This window comes from Aptenodytes forsteri, unplaced genomic scaffold (genome assembly GCF_000699145.1).
Source record: "Aptenodytes forsteri isolate BGI_AS27 unplaced genomic scaffold, ASM69914v1 Scaffold257, whole genome shotgun sequence".
In the NCBI taxonomy this organism is placed as follows: domain Eukaryota; kingdom Metazoa; phylum Chordata; class Aves; order Sphenisciformes; family Spheniscidae; genus Aptenodytes; species Aptenodytes forsteri.
Genome location: NW_008795194.1, coordinates 510,885 through 524,972, shown reverse-complemented (window position 1 = coordinate 524,972; position 14,088 = coordinate 510,885). Strand labels below are relative to the sequence as shown.

The 14,088-nt window shown below is 40.8% G+C and overlaps 1 protein-coding gene and 1 long non-coding RNA gene across 2 annotated transcripts in view; one reads left to right on the top strand and one right to left on the bottom strand.

The window, feature by feature from the left end:
- MYO3B (myosin IIIB) overlaps positions 1–7,078 on the bottom strand; it is a 207,858-nt gene extending 200,780 nt beyond the window's left edge. Inside the window, 5 exon segments of the mRNA XM_019471869.1 lie at positions 1,880–1,973; positions 3,701–3,740; positions 3,950–4,015; positions 4,129–4,173; positions 6,937–7,078. Of these exon segments, the coding sequence (XP_019327414.1) occupies positions 1,880–1,973; positions 3,701–3,740; positions 3,950–4,015; positions 4,129–4,173; positions 6,937–7,078 (387 nt within the window).
- A 6,317-nt stretch (positions 7,079–13,395) lies between these two features.
- LOC109279434 overlaps positions 13,396–14,088 on the top strand; it is an 8,442-nt gene continuing 7,749 nt past the window's right edge. Inside the window, exon 1 of the long non-coding RNA XR_002086171.1 lies at positions 13,396–13,541. This is a non-coding gene — a long non-coding RNA (uncharacterized LOC109279434). The remainder of the gene's footprint in view (positions 13,542–14,088) is intronic.

Below are 14,088 nucleotides of genomic sequence, written 5' to 3'. Positions count from 1 at the left end.
CCATTAATTCAATGCTCCATCTGCTACAGTTGCTCATACTGCAGGTGACATTTATGTTAGGTTTGTTTCCTCAGAAGAAAATGTATTAGCAAAGGTAGTCTGACAGATCTTTATATCCACTTCACAGGCTACACACAAAGTATAAAGATCATCCATGTAACTATTGACAGAAATGATGAGACAACAAGCGAAGACAAGAAGATATGCACCAAACATGCCCTCTTCTTACAAGTGAGATGGAATTAATCACACCTATCATTCAGCCCTCCAGTAAGTTTAAAATATAGTGTGAAAAACATACAAGGAGACATGAAAACTGCCATCCCACTCTATACTTTTTACTACTCCTCCTGCTTAACGCACTCAGTCTCAGTTTATTCCCCACATATCCAGGAAAATGTCTATCCAAAATGGGCCTTTCAATATTTTTTTTCTTTTCCTTTCAGAACAGGTTTTATATCAATTCTTTAGAGCAAATGCAACCATGTAACAAATAGCTCAGTGACAGGTTGTCTGGACGTGCTACAAACATGACAGGATTGTCCCATGACAGAGGTGAAGTAACTGGATACTGGTTACATAGGTAGTATCTAGACTGCCTAGCTGACATATTTAGAGATCAAGAACCTGAAGGAGAACAGCTTCAGCTCTCCCTATATCTCCAGGTTTTGCTGGCTAATCTCAAAGTTAATGTATTAAAAAGTATGTAATAACTGGCACAGGGAACTTTCCAATAATTTATCCTTTTTCTAAATAAAAGGGCAACTATACTGGAGAACAACTGTTAAAAAATGGTTTTTAAAACAAATGCCTTGATAAGATGACAGATCCTGCAAAATCTGGGGTGAGCTGCTGAGCATTTGAAAGCAAACCACTTTCTACCAGCCAGAGTCTTGGTGTGCTCAGTGGACTGACCCTCAGGCCTTCTTAACCCTACAGGGCAACCCTTTCTCTGGAAACCATTGCACCACACTAAGCTATTTCTCAATTTCCATTTTCTCTCTGTTTATGGTAATTCTTACTTTGTGTTAAAATTGACTGCCAATTAGATAATTTCAGATAAATTTACTCAGGAAAAAAAAGAAGGTGAGATCCTGAAGAAAGAAGTGTTTCTGAAACCTCTAGCCCTGCCTGTCTTTCAGGCCCAAATTAACTACAGTTCCCTTCTACCCTTCAGTTCACGCTAGGCTGGATAACAGAGAAGAGTAGAAGTAGGGAGACCGTGGAAGAGACGGGAACTAGCAACAGTATTGGTCACTAAAGAATAGTAGAACAAATTATTCCTATAGCTGAACTATCGTAAACCATTTCGCTCTTTCCCTGACATTTGCTCAATGCCTAAGCTGAGGATAGAAGTAACAGAGAACACTGAATCAGGAAACTCTCCACCTGGCAGAGTTTAGTAAAATTCTGCTTGCGCAAGGAAATATTTATGAAACAACAGATGGGATTTTTCTTTTTCCAAGTAGTAGTCAAACATAAAGACAAGATCCCCCTTGGGACCAGCATCACCCTTCTACTTCTATGCCTACCCAGGAAATCAAAAAGAGCAGAGCCAGCACTCTTTCAAGCAGTTTTAAGCAGCACTTCATGTTGTTTCAGATTTCAATGCCAGGAAGAAAATTTTCCCTAAATATTCCTATCTTTGCCTTCATTATCCACAAAAAAAAGCCAGAGATGCCTCTTCCTTTTTATACCTAAAGAAGAGCTCAGCCTATTTTTGCGTACAACACACCATTTCCATATGAATCTCAAATATGTATTTAGTGTCAGCCTTGCAGCTGGACTCAAGCAGCCAATGGTAAAACAAGTGCCCTCCCCCTTTGCAGGATACCTCCCCCACTGCAGGATATTATAAAGCCTTTACTGAAGCATTTACAGTATGCTGCTTATTAGTGACACAGAGTCCTCCTAAAGAATTGTTCTGCAAAAATTTTCTATCTCCTGAAAGCCATAAGTAGAAAACAGCACACCTGGAACAAGGAGATGCAGGATTGCAGTTAGCAAGCTCTATTTGAGACTTGCACACCTGGGTCTAAGTGCAAGAAAGAGGAAAGGCTGGGAAGACAGCAAAGATAAGGCACAATTGCATACCTACAAGTTCAGTACAGCCTCCGTGGTAGAGCTGAAACTGTGTCAAGGACAGAATAGAGGGTTTACTTGGTACTACGGCAATCTGATACACTTGGGCCTTAGGACAGCCTTACCAGAGCAGGTAGCGTTGCAGCACTCCAAGATCCTCCACCCAGTCCCCAAAACATTTATATATCTGCAAGTCACAAAGCATTTCGGAGAGGAAACCGTGGCATATAGTGCACATCACTGTGCATTCTATAGATATATCTATCTTGCAAAGACAGCTTTGTCAAGGACACAGGCATCTGCTGGCTAATAGGAGTCAAATCTTTTATATACATGGATAACTGCGTATCTCTGCAAAAATGTGCTAATCTAACTATATTTTGTCTTGCAAGAGTGAAGATCACCTTAGCGCGACAGTGCCAACTGTCTTGTCATTAGCTCTATTATCACAATGACTTAAAAAGAGCTACTCTTGTTACTATACACAAGAACCCCATGCAAGAACTTTTTTTTTTTTTTTTTAAAGAGCTAACACTTAGATGTGTAAATCCTTAGTTGGAAACTGTGCTACCTACAGCATTAATATTCTCAGTGAACTGATTTTCCTTTTTAAAATTTTTGATAATGAAATCCCTGGGTTTCATTCCACAATAGGTTGACACTGACAGGGCCATGAATCCTGATGAGAAAGAGAGCTACCATTTTATTTTTTTGGCAAAGAACCCAAGCAGGAAAAAGTATACCATGAGTCAAGTCTTCAGACAGGAGTTATAACAAAAGTGGTACAGGCTACACTCTTCACAATCCATTCTTTCTTATAGTATCAAGGTTGTAAAAGCTTATTCCTCTTCCAATACTGTAGGCACTGCCCATCATCAAAACCATCAACACTAAAAACTCGTAACTCGACTAGCAGCTTTTAAGGTACAATTTATGACAATCACTCTTGAAGGAAGCTAACAGGTAAGGCCTGTAGAAACTAATCACTGTATTTTCTTTCAGAGACAAGGCTGAAGAGTTCCCTAATAAATATAACTAAGAATTTTACCAGTCACAGAGGTCATGTATGATGCCATGCATCACTCAGTTCAAAAGTCTCTCTCTAGCAAGTAGTTTCTGAATGTCAGTAGAAAGAGAACTGGCTGAACAAGCCCACAATCACAGGGGCAGTTCTACCCTTAGGGAACGCTCGTGAATGGAATTAACATTTCTAGTGCAACCTGAGTCAAATACAGCTGTGCTGCTACAAATGTATGAAGGCCACGTTGAGAAGCAACAACAGTCAGTAACTGTTATTTTTAATTACATGTTCTCAGTGAGTAATTTTATTTCACACTGTTCTTGGTGTTATGATGAAATCAGGAGTCAGCTATTTTGCCTAGCTTGATAGCTTTAATTTCATTACTTGAGAAAGAAAAAAGAAAAAGGTTAAAAAATACAGCTGCAAGCAGAGCAACACTTCACAGCTACTAGTTGCCCATCTGTAATATAATTATGACGCGTTAGCAGAATGAGACAAGGACTTATCTATTTTGTGGGAAGGAAGTCAGAACAACAAAATACATTTGTTTTTTCTCCAGGGTGCCATAGAAGATGACGTTTAAAAATTCTTTCTTACCTAATCCAGTTTGCTTCAGGACTTGCTGTGTTCTCAGCTGCTGCAACAACAAACATAAAAAGCAAAAGCTTGACAGCCTTCAAGACACTTGAGATCTTTGGCATTTCTCCAGCTGTTTCAAAGTAACAGGCTACCCAAGCTAACAGTTGTTGACATACATGAACCTGACTGCATGCATTATAGTTCTATTCCAAAGCTGATTAACAACAAAAGCGAGTAAGATGAAAAATTAAAGGTTGCATTCCTTACCTGACATAGCTCCTGTTGGCCATATGCTGGACTCAGCCAAAGGTACTATCTCTCTGAGCAATAAACCTAGAGTAGGTAAAGGCTGAATTATTAACAAGAACATGAGGAGGTCTCAAAAGCACATGATGAATGAAACAGAAATTCAAAACTTACAGTCTGATTTAGTTTGGAAAGGGAACTCAGAGAGTTTCCTGAACTCTTGCTCAATTGATCTATTTCAAACACTAAATGGCATATGGAAAGAAGCAGCACGATGCTTTATTACAATGCAGGGGAATGATGAACATAGTCCCTTAAACTGCCTTCATACCAGTCCGTTACAAAATAGAATTTGGCTAAAATGGAAACATCTGGCTTTTATTATATGGTAGTTGTATACATTCCCATTCCACTGGTCACCTCTCTTTTCAGTCATTAACTGCTAATGTGCTTCCAACACTGTGTTTTGGCCGCCAGCTTTTTGTACCTAAGACCGTAGATGTGCTCTTCAAGCAACTTATAATTGCACTGATACAGTCTCCAAGTTCATACAGTATTTCAGGTTTAAAATTGGGTCATCCAATTAACTTTGAATATGGCATAGCACAGCAGGAATGAAATCTACGGATTTCTGGGCAAAGGCTGGAACTTCTTTTACATAACTTTGTGTCTTTTGATACTGCTGATAGCAATTAGAAAGTACCAACCAACATAAGAAACCTTGCCAGGATGAAAGGAAAAATTGACATTAATTTCTCCTCTCAAGAGAGAGTTTCCTAGTTCCTCTGTATTCTGTTCTGCAGAATTCTTATTATTACTTGCAATGCCATGCAGCAGACACTAATGATTAGGACAGCATTCAAAAAATGACGTTGTCTATTCGGACACTTCACACTGCTCCACCTAAATGCTAGGTTCCTAATTCTAGGGGTGGGAGACACAGGACTCATATTAATTATTCAAATGTGAATATCCACATGGAAGTTGGACATTTAAACTGACATTCACAACAATGAGAAAGTAGGACCAGCATGTAGAGCCGGGAGGGGGGCATCACTCAGGAAAAGGACATATCTGAAACTCTGTCTGCATGGTGCCTCTGTGAAACTGGGACTGAGAGCCTTAACTTGCTTACTCCACTGAAGTACCTCCCTCCGCTTGGAATTCACCTTTCTTTCTTACACCTTGCTCTGAACTCCCTCCAGGTTTGAGTCTCAGGCAGCCAAAAGTCAAGTGGCTGGCTCTCACATTTAGACACAAAGGAAGATGAACAATTAGTTCCTGTCTTCTATGAATAAAACCCAGCTAAATACAAGGCAGGATGTATGTATTTATTAACAGAGGTGCTACCTGCTTTACAGTCGACCTTGCTATTGAATACATAATTTTCAGTCATTGCACACAATGTGGGAATTCAACGCAGATTAAATACAAACAGATCTTTTTTTCACCAAAATGGCCGACTTAATATATTGTTGAAGCTTTCAGCCACAAACACTGACCCCCTGGAAATTACATCCCTTTCAAGTGTTTCAGGTTGCTTACCACAGAAATCTCTGGGGGCTAGTGCAAGCATTGCTCTGTGAACTGGAGGGGTAAACAGTTCCCTATTGTTTCTGCTGCAGTAGTAGTGTGACCAGGAGACTGAAGGAGATGGAGTTTTCTTGTGAATCATGGAAACTGTGTGTAAGGTGAGAAAGGTCCATGCAAAGCCAAAAAATATAGTGTCCATGCAGACTGTTAGACAAACAGCTGCCTGAATAGAGTGATAGCAGTAATTATGCCATTATCTCAGGTGGGCTGAACACATTCACCAGTGTACCAAATGCAGCTCTCTCCACAGTCAATATACTACCATCAGGACAGGAAGAAGGCAAAGAAAATTGACTCCAGCTACTTTAATTGTCATCAACCATAATGCCGTCAGGATAAGAAGGACAACAAAGATCCGTTTTCCACAGCCTTATACTTTCTCTTGATATTCTGACCAAGCAAGTAGTGGCTACAAGGGCAGAGGAACAGTGAAAGATGCAAAAGGACATGTGCTAGCTTTAACTCTTCCCTTATTCTGAGATATTTGTATCTCATACATGCTCTACTACTAAAAGCTACTCCGTTTATTAATTCATATCATGCTCTATCAGGAGATGCATTCATTTTCCTGAATTTTCATCTATTTCATAAGAAACATTGTAAAATTAACTCAGTCCAGTGTTTTCAAATGTGTAGTTCTGCAAATGTCTCCTTTTTCCACCCAACGATATCAGTACTCCCTCTCCACACAGCAGGGTACAGTCAGTGCCTGAGGAAGGAACAACTGGATGAGGGGTGGAGAAAAAGAGGACCAGCCAGCAAGACGCTACTGACATGTCTTGTTCATTACAAAGCAGTAGCAAAGAATGAAAAATCTCACACTTCCTCCCTCCTCCTCACGTGCCATTACCACAGGCCAATTCTCAGCTGTGTCCAGCAGAGCTTCTTGCCTGCTGTGCAGCATTCAGATGGCAAAGCTCAGCCTTACACTGTCAGACATTTATCCCAGAGCAGTGGCATTTTAGCCACAGCCATCCAGCTTTCCGGCTTTGACACAAAGAAAGCATGTATGGCCTTACACAATGCATTATTCAGAGAACTTTTCTTCCCCAGAGAGGAGAAAATTCCTTGCAGAAATTTTGCATCATTAAACAACAGCAGTTTCTCAAGTTATTTTTCAGGTTTCTGGTGTGGCGCGTCAATCCCAAGGCCTTGCATTGTTAATGCTACATCAGGTTCACTGTGCGGTTTCCTTTTGCCTAAATACCACACAAAGCAGTCACATCACTCCAGACAAACCACCCTTTCCCCACTGTTTATGATGTCACTTGTCCAACTCCCAAAACAATAGCTGTGCAAAGATGTGAAAGATGCACGAAAGGCAGAACAAGCTAGGAGGGAACTAGCAGGAGACTGATTTCATGCATTAGATGGTTGCTCCTTCTCCATTTCTACCTGCAGAGCAGTCCCCCCACTTTCCACAAACAGCGGAACAGGTGCTTTCCTCCGCTGCACACTGTAACTCCTTGGGTGACCACCACCTTCATTGTGCACTCTTCTGTCCTTTAGGTTCTCCTGCTGCAGCTCCCTTACCTTCTTCCTATCTCCCCTCCCCATTTTAGGAGCTACATGGCTTTATCAAAGAGCATAGTGATAATCCATCACAGCAAACGAGTCCACATATTTGATTCCTCCTGTTAGCACTATGAGGAACGTGGCTCCATATTTTAGTCTGTAATGCAGGAGTCTTTACTAAAAATGCCCACTCCAAACTTGTGTCCTGGATGATTGCCGGATACATTGCAGCTTGCTCATTCTGCTGCAGTACAGCTCAGTTCAATCTCATGAAAAGGAATTAAACAGTAACAACAATAACAGGAAAATTCCTACTGAATGAAGTGCTGATTGTTCCTGCAGGTGCAGCGCATTCCCAACTTCCCCGAAACAATCAAGCCAAAGGTGCCTTTCTGTTCTCTGGCTCTACATTACTGAAGTTCAGCTGTAGAATAGATTGGTAAAAAGTTTAGTGCTCACTTGGCCAGTTATGCTCAGAGTTTGTACGTGGCTTTTTTTCCCCTTCTCCTTTTCTGTTGCTGATCCATAGGCTCTCCTCTCCTCTCCTCTCACTTTCTCCTCTCTTGTATTTCCTTGGGTTTGATCACTAGAATTCACCTCTAGGGAAGGGAAGTTTGTAATGAAAGAGAAGCTACAGACACAACCTATCACACTATGTGTGTTCAGGTGACAGCTTAAAACTGGGGTTGGGGGGGAAGAAAAAAAGAAAATCACCAACCAATTTTTTCAGCAGAACAAAAGCAAACCAGTACCATAATTTTCAGTACTTCAAAACCCCTTCCTGAACATGAATGTTCTTTGATTACCCTCACAGCACTACACAGTGTATCAGCATTCTGTTCATTACTCTCTTCTCCTCCACTCCCTCAGTGGCAGAGGGCTGGTAAAGACAGTAACTTCTGTTTTTGCGACACAAAACGTTTCTCTTCCTCAGACAAGCCCCTTGTTAGTGAGCCTCTCCAGGCATTAGCACAGCAAGAATCATTGTCTTTGTCCAATGAACTTCTTACTCTGAATGCATTTGGCAAAAACACTGCAAAACTGGTCCTGGCAGCTCTTAAAGCAACCAAACAGCCACTGTGCTGCTCACTAAATCTCCCTTCCCTGTAGTTAGAAAGTCAGTAATACAGGTACAATATTTCTTCTAATCAAGGATTTTGGATGGTACTGGATAAATTACTTACTCTGCACATACATCAACAGGACAGCACATAATTCTGAGGAAGGAAATACACAGCAGCCCTCACTCTCCAACGTGCACAAATGTATTGCTGCACACAATGTTCCTACAGGTTCTTAAGCGTGGAACACCATGGAGCAGCAAGTACTAGCACAGGAGAGTGAACAAGTTCATCCGTGTTTCCAAACCAATCCATTTGCACTTAAACTGACCTTCCATTTTAAAAGGGTCTGAAATGGCTTTTAGAAATCTATATCCACCTTGCCTTCTAGCCAGACTACCATATGAAAATCTTAGCCCAGGAGAAAAATAGCTCTGCTTGGTTCAAGGCATTTTTTTATTTTTGGAATAAAACCTGGGTGAACTCTTCTATTTTTACTTTATGTGCTACAGTATCAATAATTTACACCAACTTGGATAAACACTAGAGGATTAAAGGACATAATGTTAGAAAAATGAATACATTACAGTTTGAAATTGCACATTAAGAACTATACTGGACTTCAATTTGGGTGTACAAAAAGGGTCAAAAAAGGGATTCCGTGTATTTTCAGAACACATTCCACAAGACTCCACAATAGGTTAACATATAAGCAATTCACTCCTTTTGCCAGGAAAACCTCAGTAACTACATCTGATTTGCTGACATTTAACCAGTACTATTATACATCTTCATACTAACAAATTTCTGCACAAGAATATAGTTTCCCACTTAATAATTTCAAAATACCTCAAAACAAAACACTGATCCTTGGTTTTCACAGTGCAATGAAACTGGAATTCCAGAGTGCAGATTTTAAAGGGGAGAATGAAGTGAAAAAAACTAGCTTTTAAATATGAAAATTAAAGAAACATTTTGTATTTACACAGAACTGAATGCACCGCTTCAGAGAAATAACTAGAAAGACATTCTAACTTAGCCTCTTCTTCTTGGTTTGTGCGCAGTTTGTCTATGGATAACGGTACCTTTTCCTTTCTTTTGCTAATAATTGTATGTACCAGGGAGGGAGAAAAGGACACCTATATTTGCTTAAAGGAATTTATCAAATATTATAGTATTTGCAATATATATTATGGTTCACTAGTTTCTAGTAGGTCCCTTAAAGAAGTACTATATACTAGAGCCAAGTCTATTTTGGTATTTAGGGAACTTACAGAGACTTTTCTTCAGTTATTCATAGCTTTGTCCCGATGTGCCTGAATCCTGTGTCACACCTACATACTTCTTGCCTTGTAGTATCTTCTGCCATTTTTAATCATTTAACCACAGAGATTTTTTTCTGTTTGAGTACTGCTTACCTATAGATTTTGGAAAAATAGGTACAGCTGGCCGTCACCTGCAGTGTACCCGCACAGCCTCAGCAGCAGTACTTGTACGGCGCTGCACAAGCAGGCCCCAGGCAGCCCAGGATCCCCACCTCAGCGGAGCAGGCGCCGCGGCCTGTCAGCGGGGCAGAGGTCGCCTTCCCTCCCCTCCCCGCCGCAATCCCCGGGGCTGAGAGCAGACTTCTCTGGGTCTTGGGGAAAAGGCAAGTTCCCGGCGGTATTGACGAGCCGTGCCAGCGCCGACTCCCTCAGAGGGGTGACAGCCCCTGCTCCATTCTGAGCACTAGCGGACTGCAAGGCAAGCGGCGACCACCATCTCGAAGCCCCTCTCCGTTGAGGCGCGACCCCCACCCCACACGGCGGCGGGGCGGCCCCGCAGGGCCGGAGACCTGGCGGGAGCGGAGGCTCACCTCGTCGGGGCAAGGCGAGGCGGTGTGCTACGAGGCACGGCTAAGGAGGCGGGAAAGCGCTCTCCTCGCCCAGCCCGGACCGTGCACTGAGGCCTGCACTGCACTAAGCCTTGTCAGGCCGCGCGGCTGCTCCCTGCGAAGCGATGCGCTGCGAAGCGCTGCGCCCGGAGGGGAAGGGCCGGGGTCTTTCAGAAAAGGTCGGTTAAACACTGTAAAAGAAGAGTAATGTTTAGTGAGCTTTTAAAGGAATAGTTAGGAGCAAGAAATAAAATTAATGGGTATATATGCATAGTTAGTATTAAATAGCTTTCGCTGAGACTTACTAAATGCCTCACTTGTCTCCGTGTATTCAGTTCATTGTCCAGAACAATGAAATATGAGTGTAGATCTATTTGTGCTCTGAGAAATGGGTCCTGGCGAAGGAAATTGTTTTATAAAGCACTTCTCCCCCTTCGGGTATGGGTATGGAGGAGTCCCCCCCATCTTTGGGCTTCTCCTTTTGTACCTATTAGTCTTTATTTGAGCTCAGGCATAACCATTTTTCAGGTTGTTTCTGGTTGCCTGATGAGAAGAAATTCAGGTAGGTATTTCTCTGATACGTTTTTCTTTGTTTACAAAAAATCTGGGAGAAACAAATGGGAGGCTGTTCCTTTGCTCAGTAAATAAGCCAATGCTTTTTTCAAGTGAGCACGTCACACAGGGCTCCTTCTCACTCAAGCATTCTGTAGCAATCTCTCTATAAGCGTTTTGCTAGTTCATCATGACCACCCTCTGCTTCTTCCACAGTTTTTAATTGTATCTGTCTCATATAATGACACATGGTGATCCATAAGATATGCAGATCTCTATTTTGGTAGTCAGAAACACGCCATTGGGCTCTGATCGGCCTTGCCCCAGGGTTGTGTTTTGGGTGACAATTCCTGTCATTCTAATTTAATCTGTTACAAATAAAGAGCAACTGCTGTATTCATCAGCTTCAGTGAGGTCTCACTCCACAGCATGCAGTACCACTTCAAATATGAAGGCGCTAGATCAGTTCTCGTCTATATTTAACTAACAAGTAGTCTGTAAGTAATCTTCGTAATAAAAAAAAAAAATACAGTGAAGGCTTTATATCCATATATCTTTTCATAATTATTTAAGATGCAAACTTTTAACACTGAGAAGCAACGGCATTTCTCCATAAAACTCTTCCAGCACCACCTTTATCCATTGCTGTACCAGTTTTGTTTAACAAGGCAGTAGTTTCTAACAGTGAAATGTCATCATTCTGATCAAAGAACAGTAATTTTTTTTACCTTTCTCTTGATTAGTGAACACTGTGCTTTGTAATCCTATAGACACACATTTTTTTCTAGCATCCACATTCTCATAAATTATGTCAAGATAATCCTTTATCAAAACTGAAAGTAATTGAATCCAAACCTTGATTCAGATGGTCAGTAGGAAATGTAAATCCTAACGTTTTTCTCTGAATTTAGCCCATGACAACATTAAAAAGAAACTGAGGTGATACGAGAGTCTCCAGAAGTTTTGCTGAGCAGTGCTCCATTTCATACTATTGTTGTTTTGTTGAATTTTTGTACACTAGAGTATACGAAGTCTTCATCACAAGCCATTATTTTCTCTGGTTGTCTGCAATTGTAAAATTCTGTAGTATACAGGATTATATAAACACTATAACAACGAATTGTAATATAGACAGCAAATAGTAATATAGACACACATCTGGTCAAGCTGACCCTGTTGGACAATCAACAGGCTTGTCCAAGGGGGATCCAAATGTTTAATCCTACATGCCCTCAGTTTACAGAAGTTGTAACATACTTTAAAACGTCCCTATCAGTTGTGTATAAAGTTCTAAAATATCATTGTTCTTTATCAAGTTGTGTAAGAAGCACCTAGATTCAAGCAAAAATAACATCTACGTGCACTATTCTGCACATTTTCCCTCAGTATTCTCAAGACTTCTTTGATAATCAGAATCTAGAAGCTCTGGGTATTCCCAGATTTTTCCCAGATTTCTCCCAGATTCGTATGTTGGTTTCTGAACCATAGAAATTTCCTCGATTATCACTAAATAATTTTGGCTCATACAATCTAGACCTTTGTGAGCTCTGTTACAAAAGCTCATTTATACCTTAGTTGTCTTTTCTCTTGAGTTTGTATTTCCCTGTATCTGCTTGCTTTGTTCTGATGCCGATGGTTTTTCACTCCCTTTTCACTAGGTCCTTGCAGTCCAGCTAGAATAGCTTTTCCAAACACTGCCAGCCTGTTCAACATACCTGTTTCCAGTCAGGGTACAGTCACAATGGGTAACTACATTGTACTGGAGCTACATAAGTGGTATGCTTACAGACTTCATATCCCATGGTGGATTTCCAAACAGACGATGATCTTCCACGGTGCAGCAATTTTTGTTGCAGTGGCTTTGTAAGTACAACTGGAATTCACAGCTTGCCAATAGAGTCATCCATGAATCACAGAAATGCCATAATACGGAATTTGAAAAGGAAGCTAAGGATTTAAAATTACAAAAAAAAAAGAAACAAAAAAAACCCTTATCTTAATTCTAACTTGCCCATTTTAGCAGGAATAAATTGCAGATCACATAAACCTTCCATTTTTGTAATGTTATACAGATTAAAGGAATAGGTTTATTTTTAGTAATGTTCTTTACTTGCACCTGCACTTCAAAGGTTTGCCTTTGTTAGCAGTCAGACTGTTAATGTTACTGCTTGCAGTAATAGAAAGAGTTGTCAATTCTAAACTACAATTTACATGCTTATTGGTTATCTTGAAGCCAAACGGAAACAAGCCATATTTAAGTGCAGCCATTATTTTTTGTTGTTGCTTGCAAATCTGAGGTAGAAAAGAACAACTCTTAATTGTTACAATATTTCTGATTACACGTGCAGTGATGATTGACCCATTATACAATGGCTCCACTAATGCAAGCTCAGTGGGGGATCAAGCCATTCCTAGCCTTTCTTTAGACTGTATTTGAAAATTAAATAATTTGTCATTTGTATGGCCATGGCTAGATGCCAAAAGGTGAAAAGCTTTTATTAAATGAAATGTTACAAAATGCTATAGCCTCAAGAATTGAATAGGAATGGAGTATTTCTTAGGCAATAAACAGTCTACTGATGGAGGACAAGAGAAATATATTTAGACAAATAATTAGACAATTATTGTGAACCATGTGTTTACGTAAATCATTACTCTGTCATGTATATGTAGATAATTTGTGTTACATTTATATTCTGTCATGTGTTTGATAAAGAGCAGATGTTTGTGCATACCAATTAGTCCTGACCCTCTAAAGATAAAGAACCCTGACCTTCTGAAGATAGAAGACACAGGAACTGTAAAAACAGTTTGTTGTGAAGTGGATAATGAGACGGTCTGATAAGCGTAAAGGACCTTCAAGCTGTCAGCAATATATTCAAAGATCAGCGAAACCTGGCGCCAACTAGGTGAAAGGGGACGAGGAAGACTATCAGCCTTCACCAGAACAACCCCGGCCCAGAATTATTTGGAAGATCTGCGCAGATGCAACTAATTAGCATGAGGAGCGAGGATAGGCGTGGTTAGATAATGAATATGTATAGGCGTTATTAGAATATTCATTACTCAATTGTATAAATGAGATGTAACTTTTGTTGTGGGCATGCACGATAGGTGGAGAGATCCCCCGTGCATCCAGCGCGCTGCAAATAAAGAATATACTACTTGGACAAATTCGTGAATCAATTTGGCGACCCAGATGGGACTTCCTCTCTGTCGCGCCGCAGGACCCGTGGAGGATAGGACTCCCTAGGGTACCCCCGGGATTTCCCGGAGGGACTCCTCGACTCACCGGATCACTGCGGGGACAGACAAGGACCCCATTGTTGTGAAGTGAGTATATTCTTTATTTTTGGGTATAACCGGTTATTTGGTGCACAAAAGAAATTGTGCTTTTGTGCTTTTGTATTTGGGGGTATTTGATAAAGTAAAATACCTTTTGGGTTGTGTGTTAACCAGAGCTCGGTTACCACAACATTTGGAAAATGGGTGGGCGGGCCTCAGTGGAAATCCCACAAAGAAGCCCCTTTGAAATGTATTCTTGTGCATTGGAAGGATATAGTAGG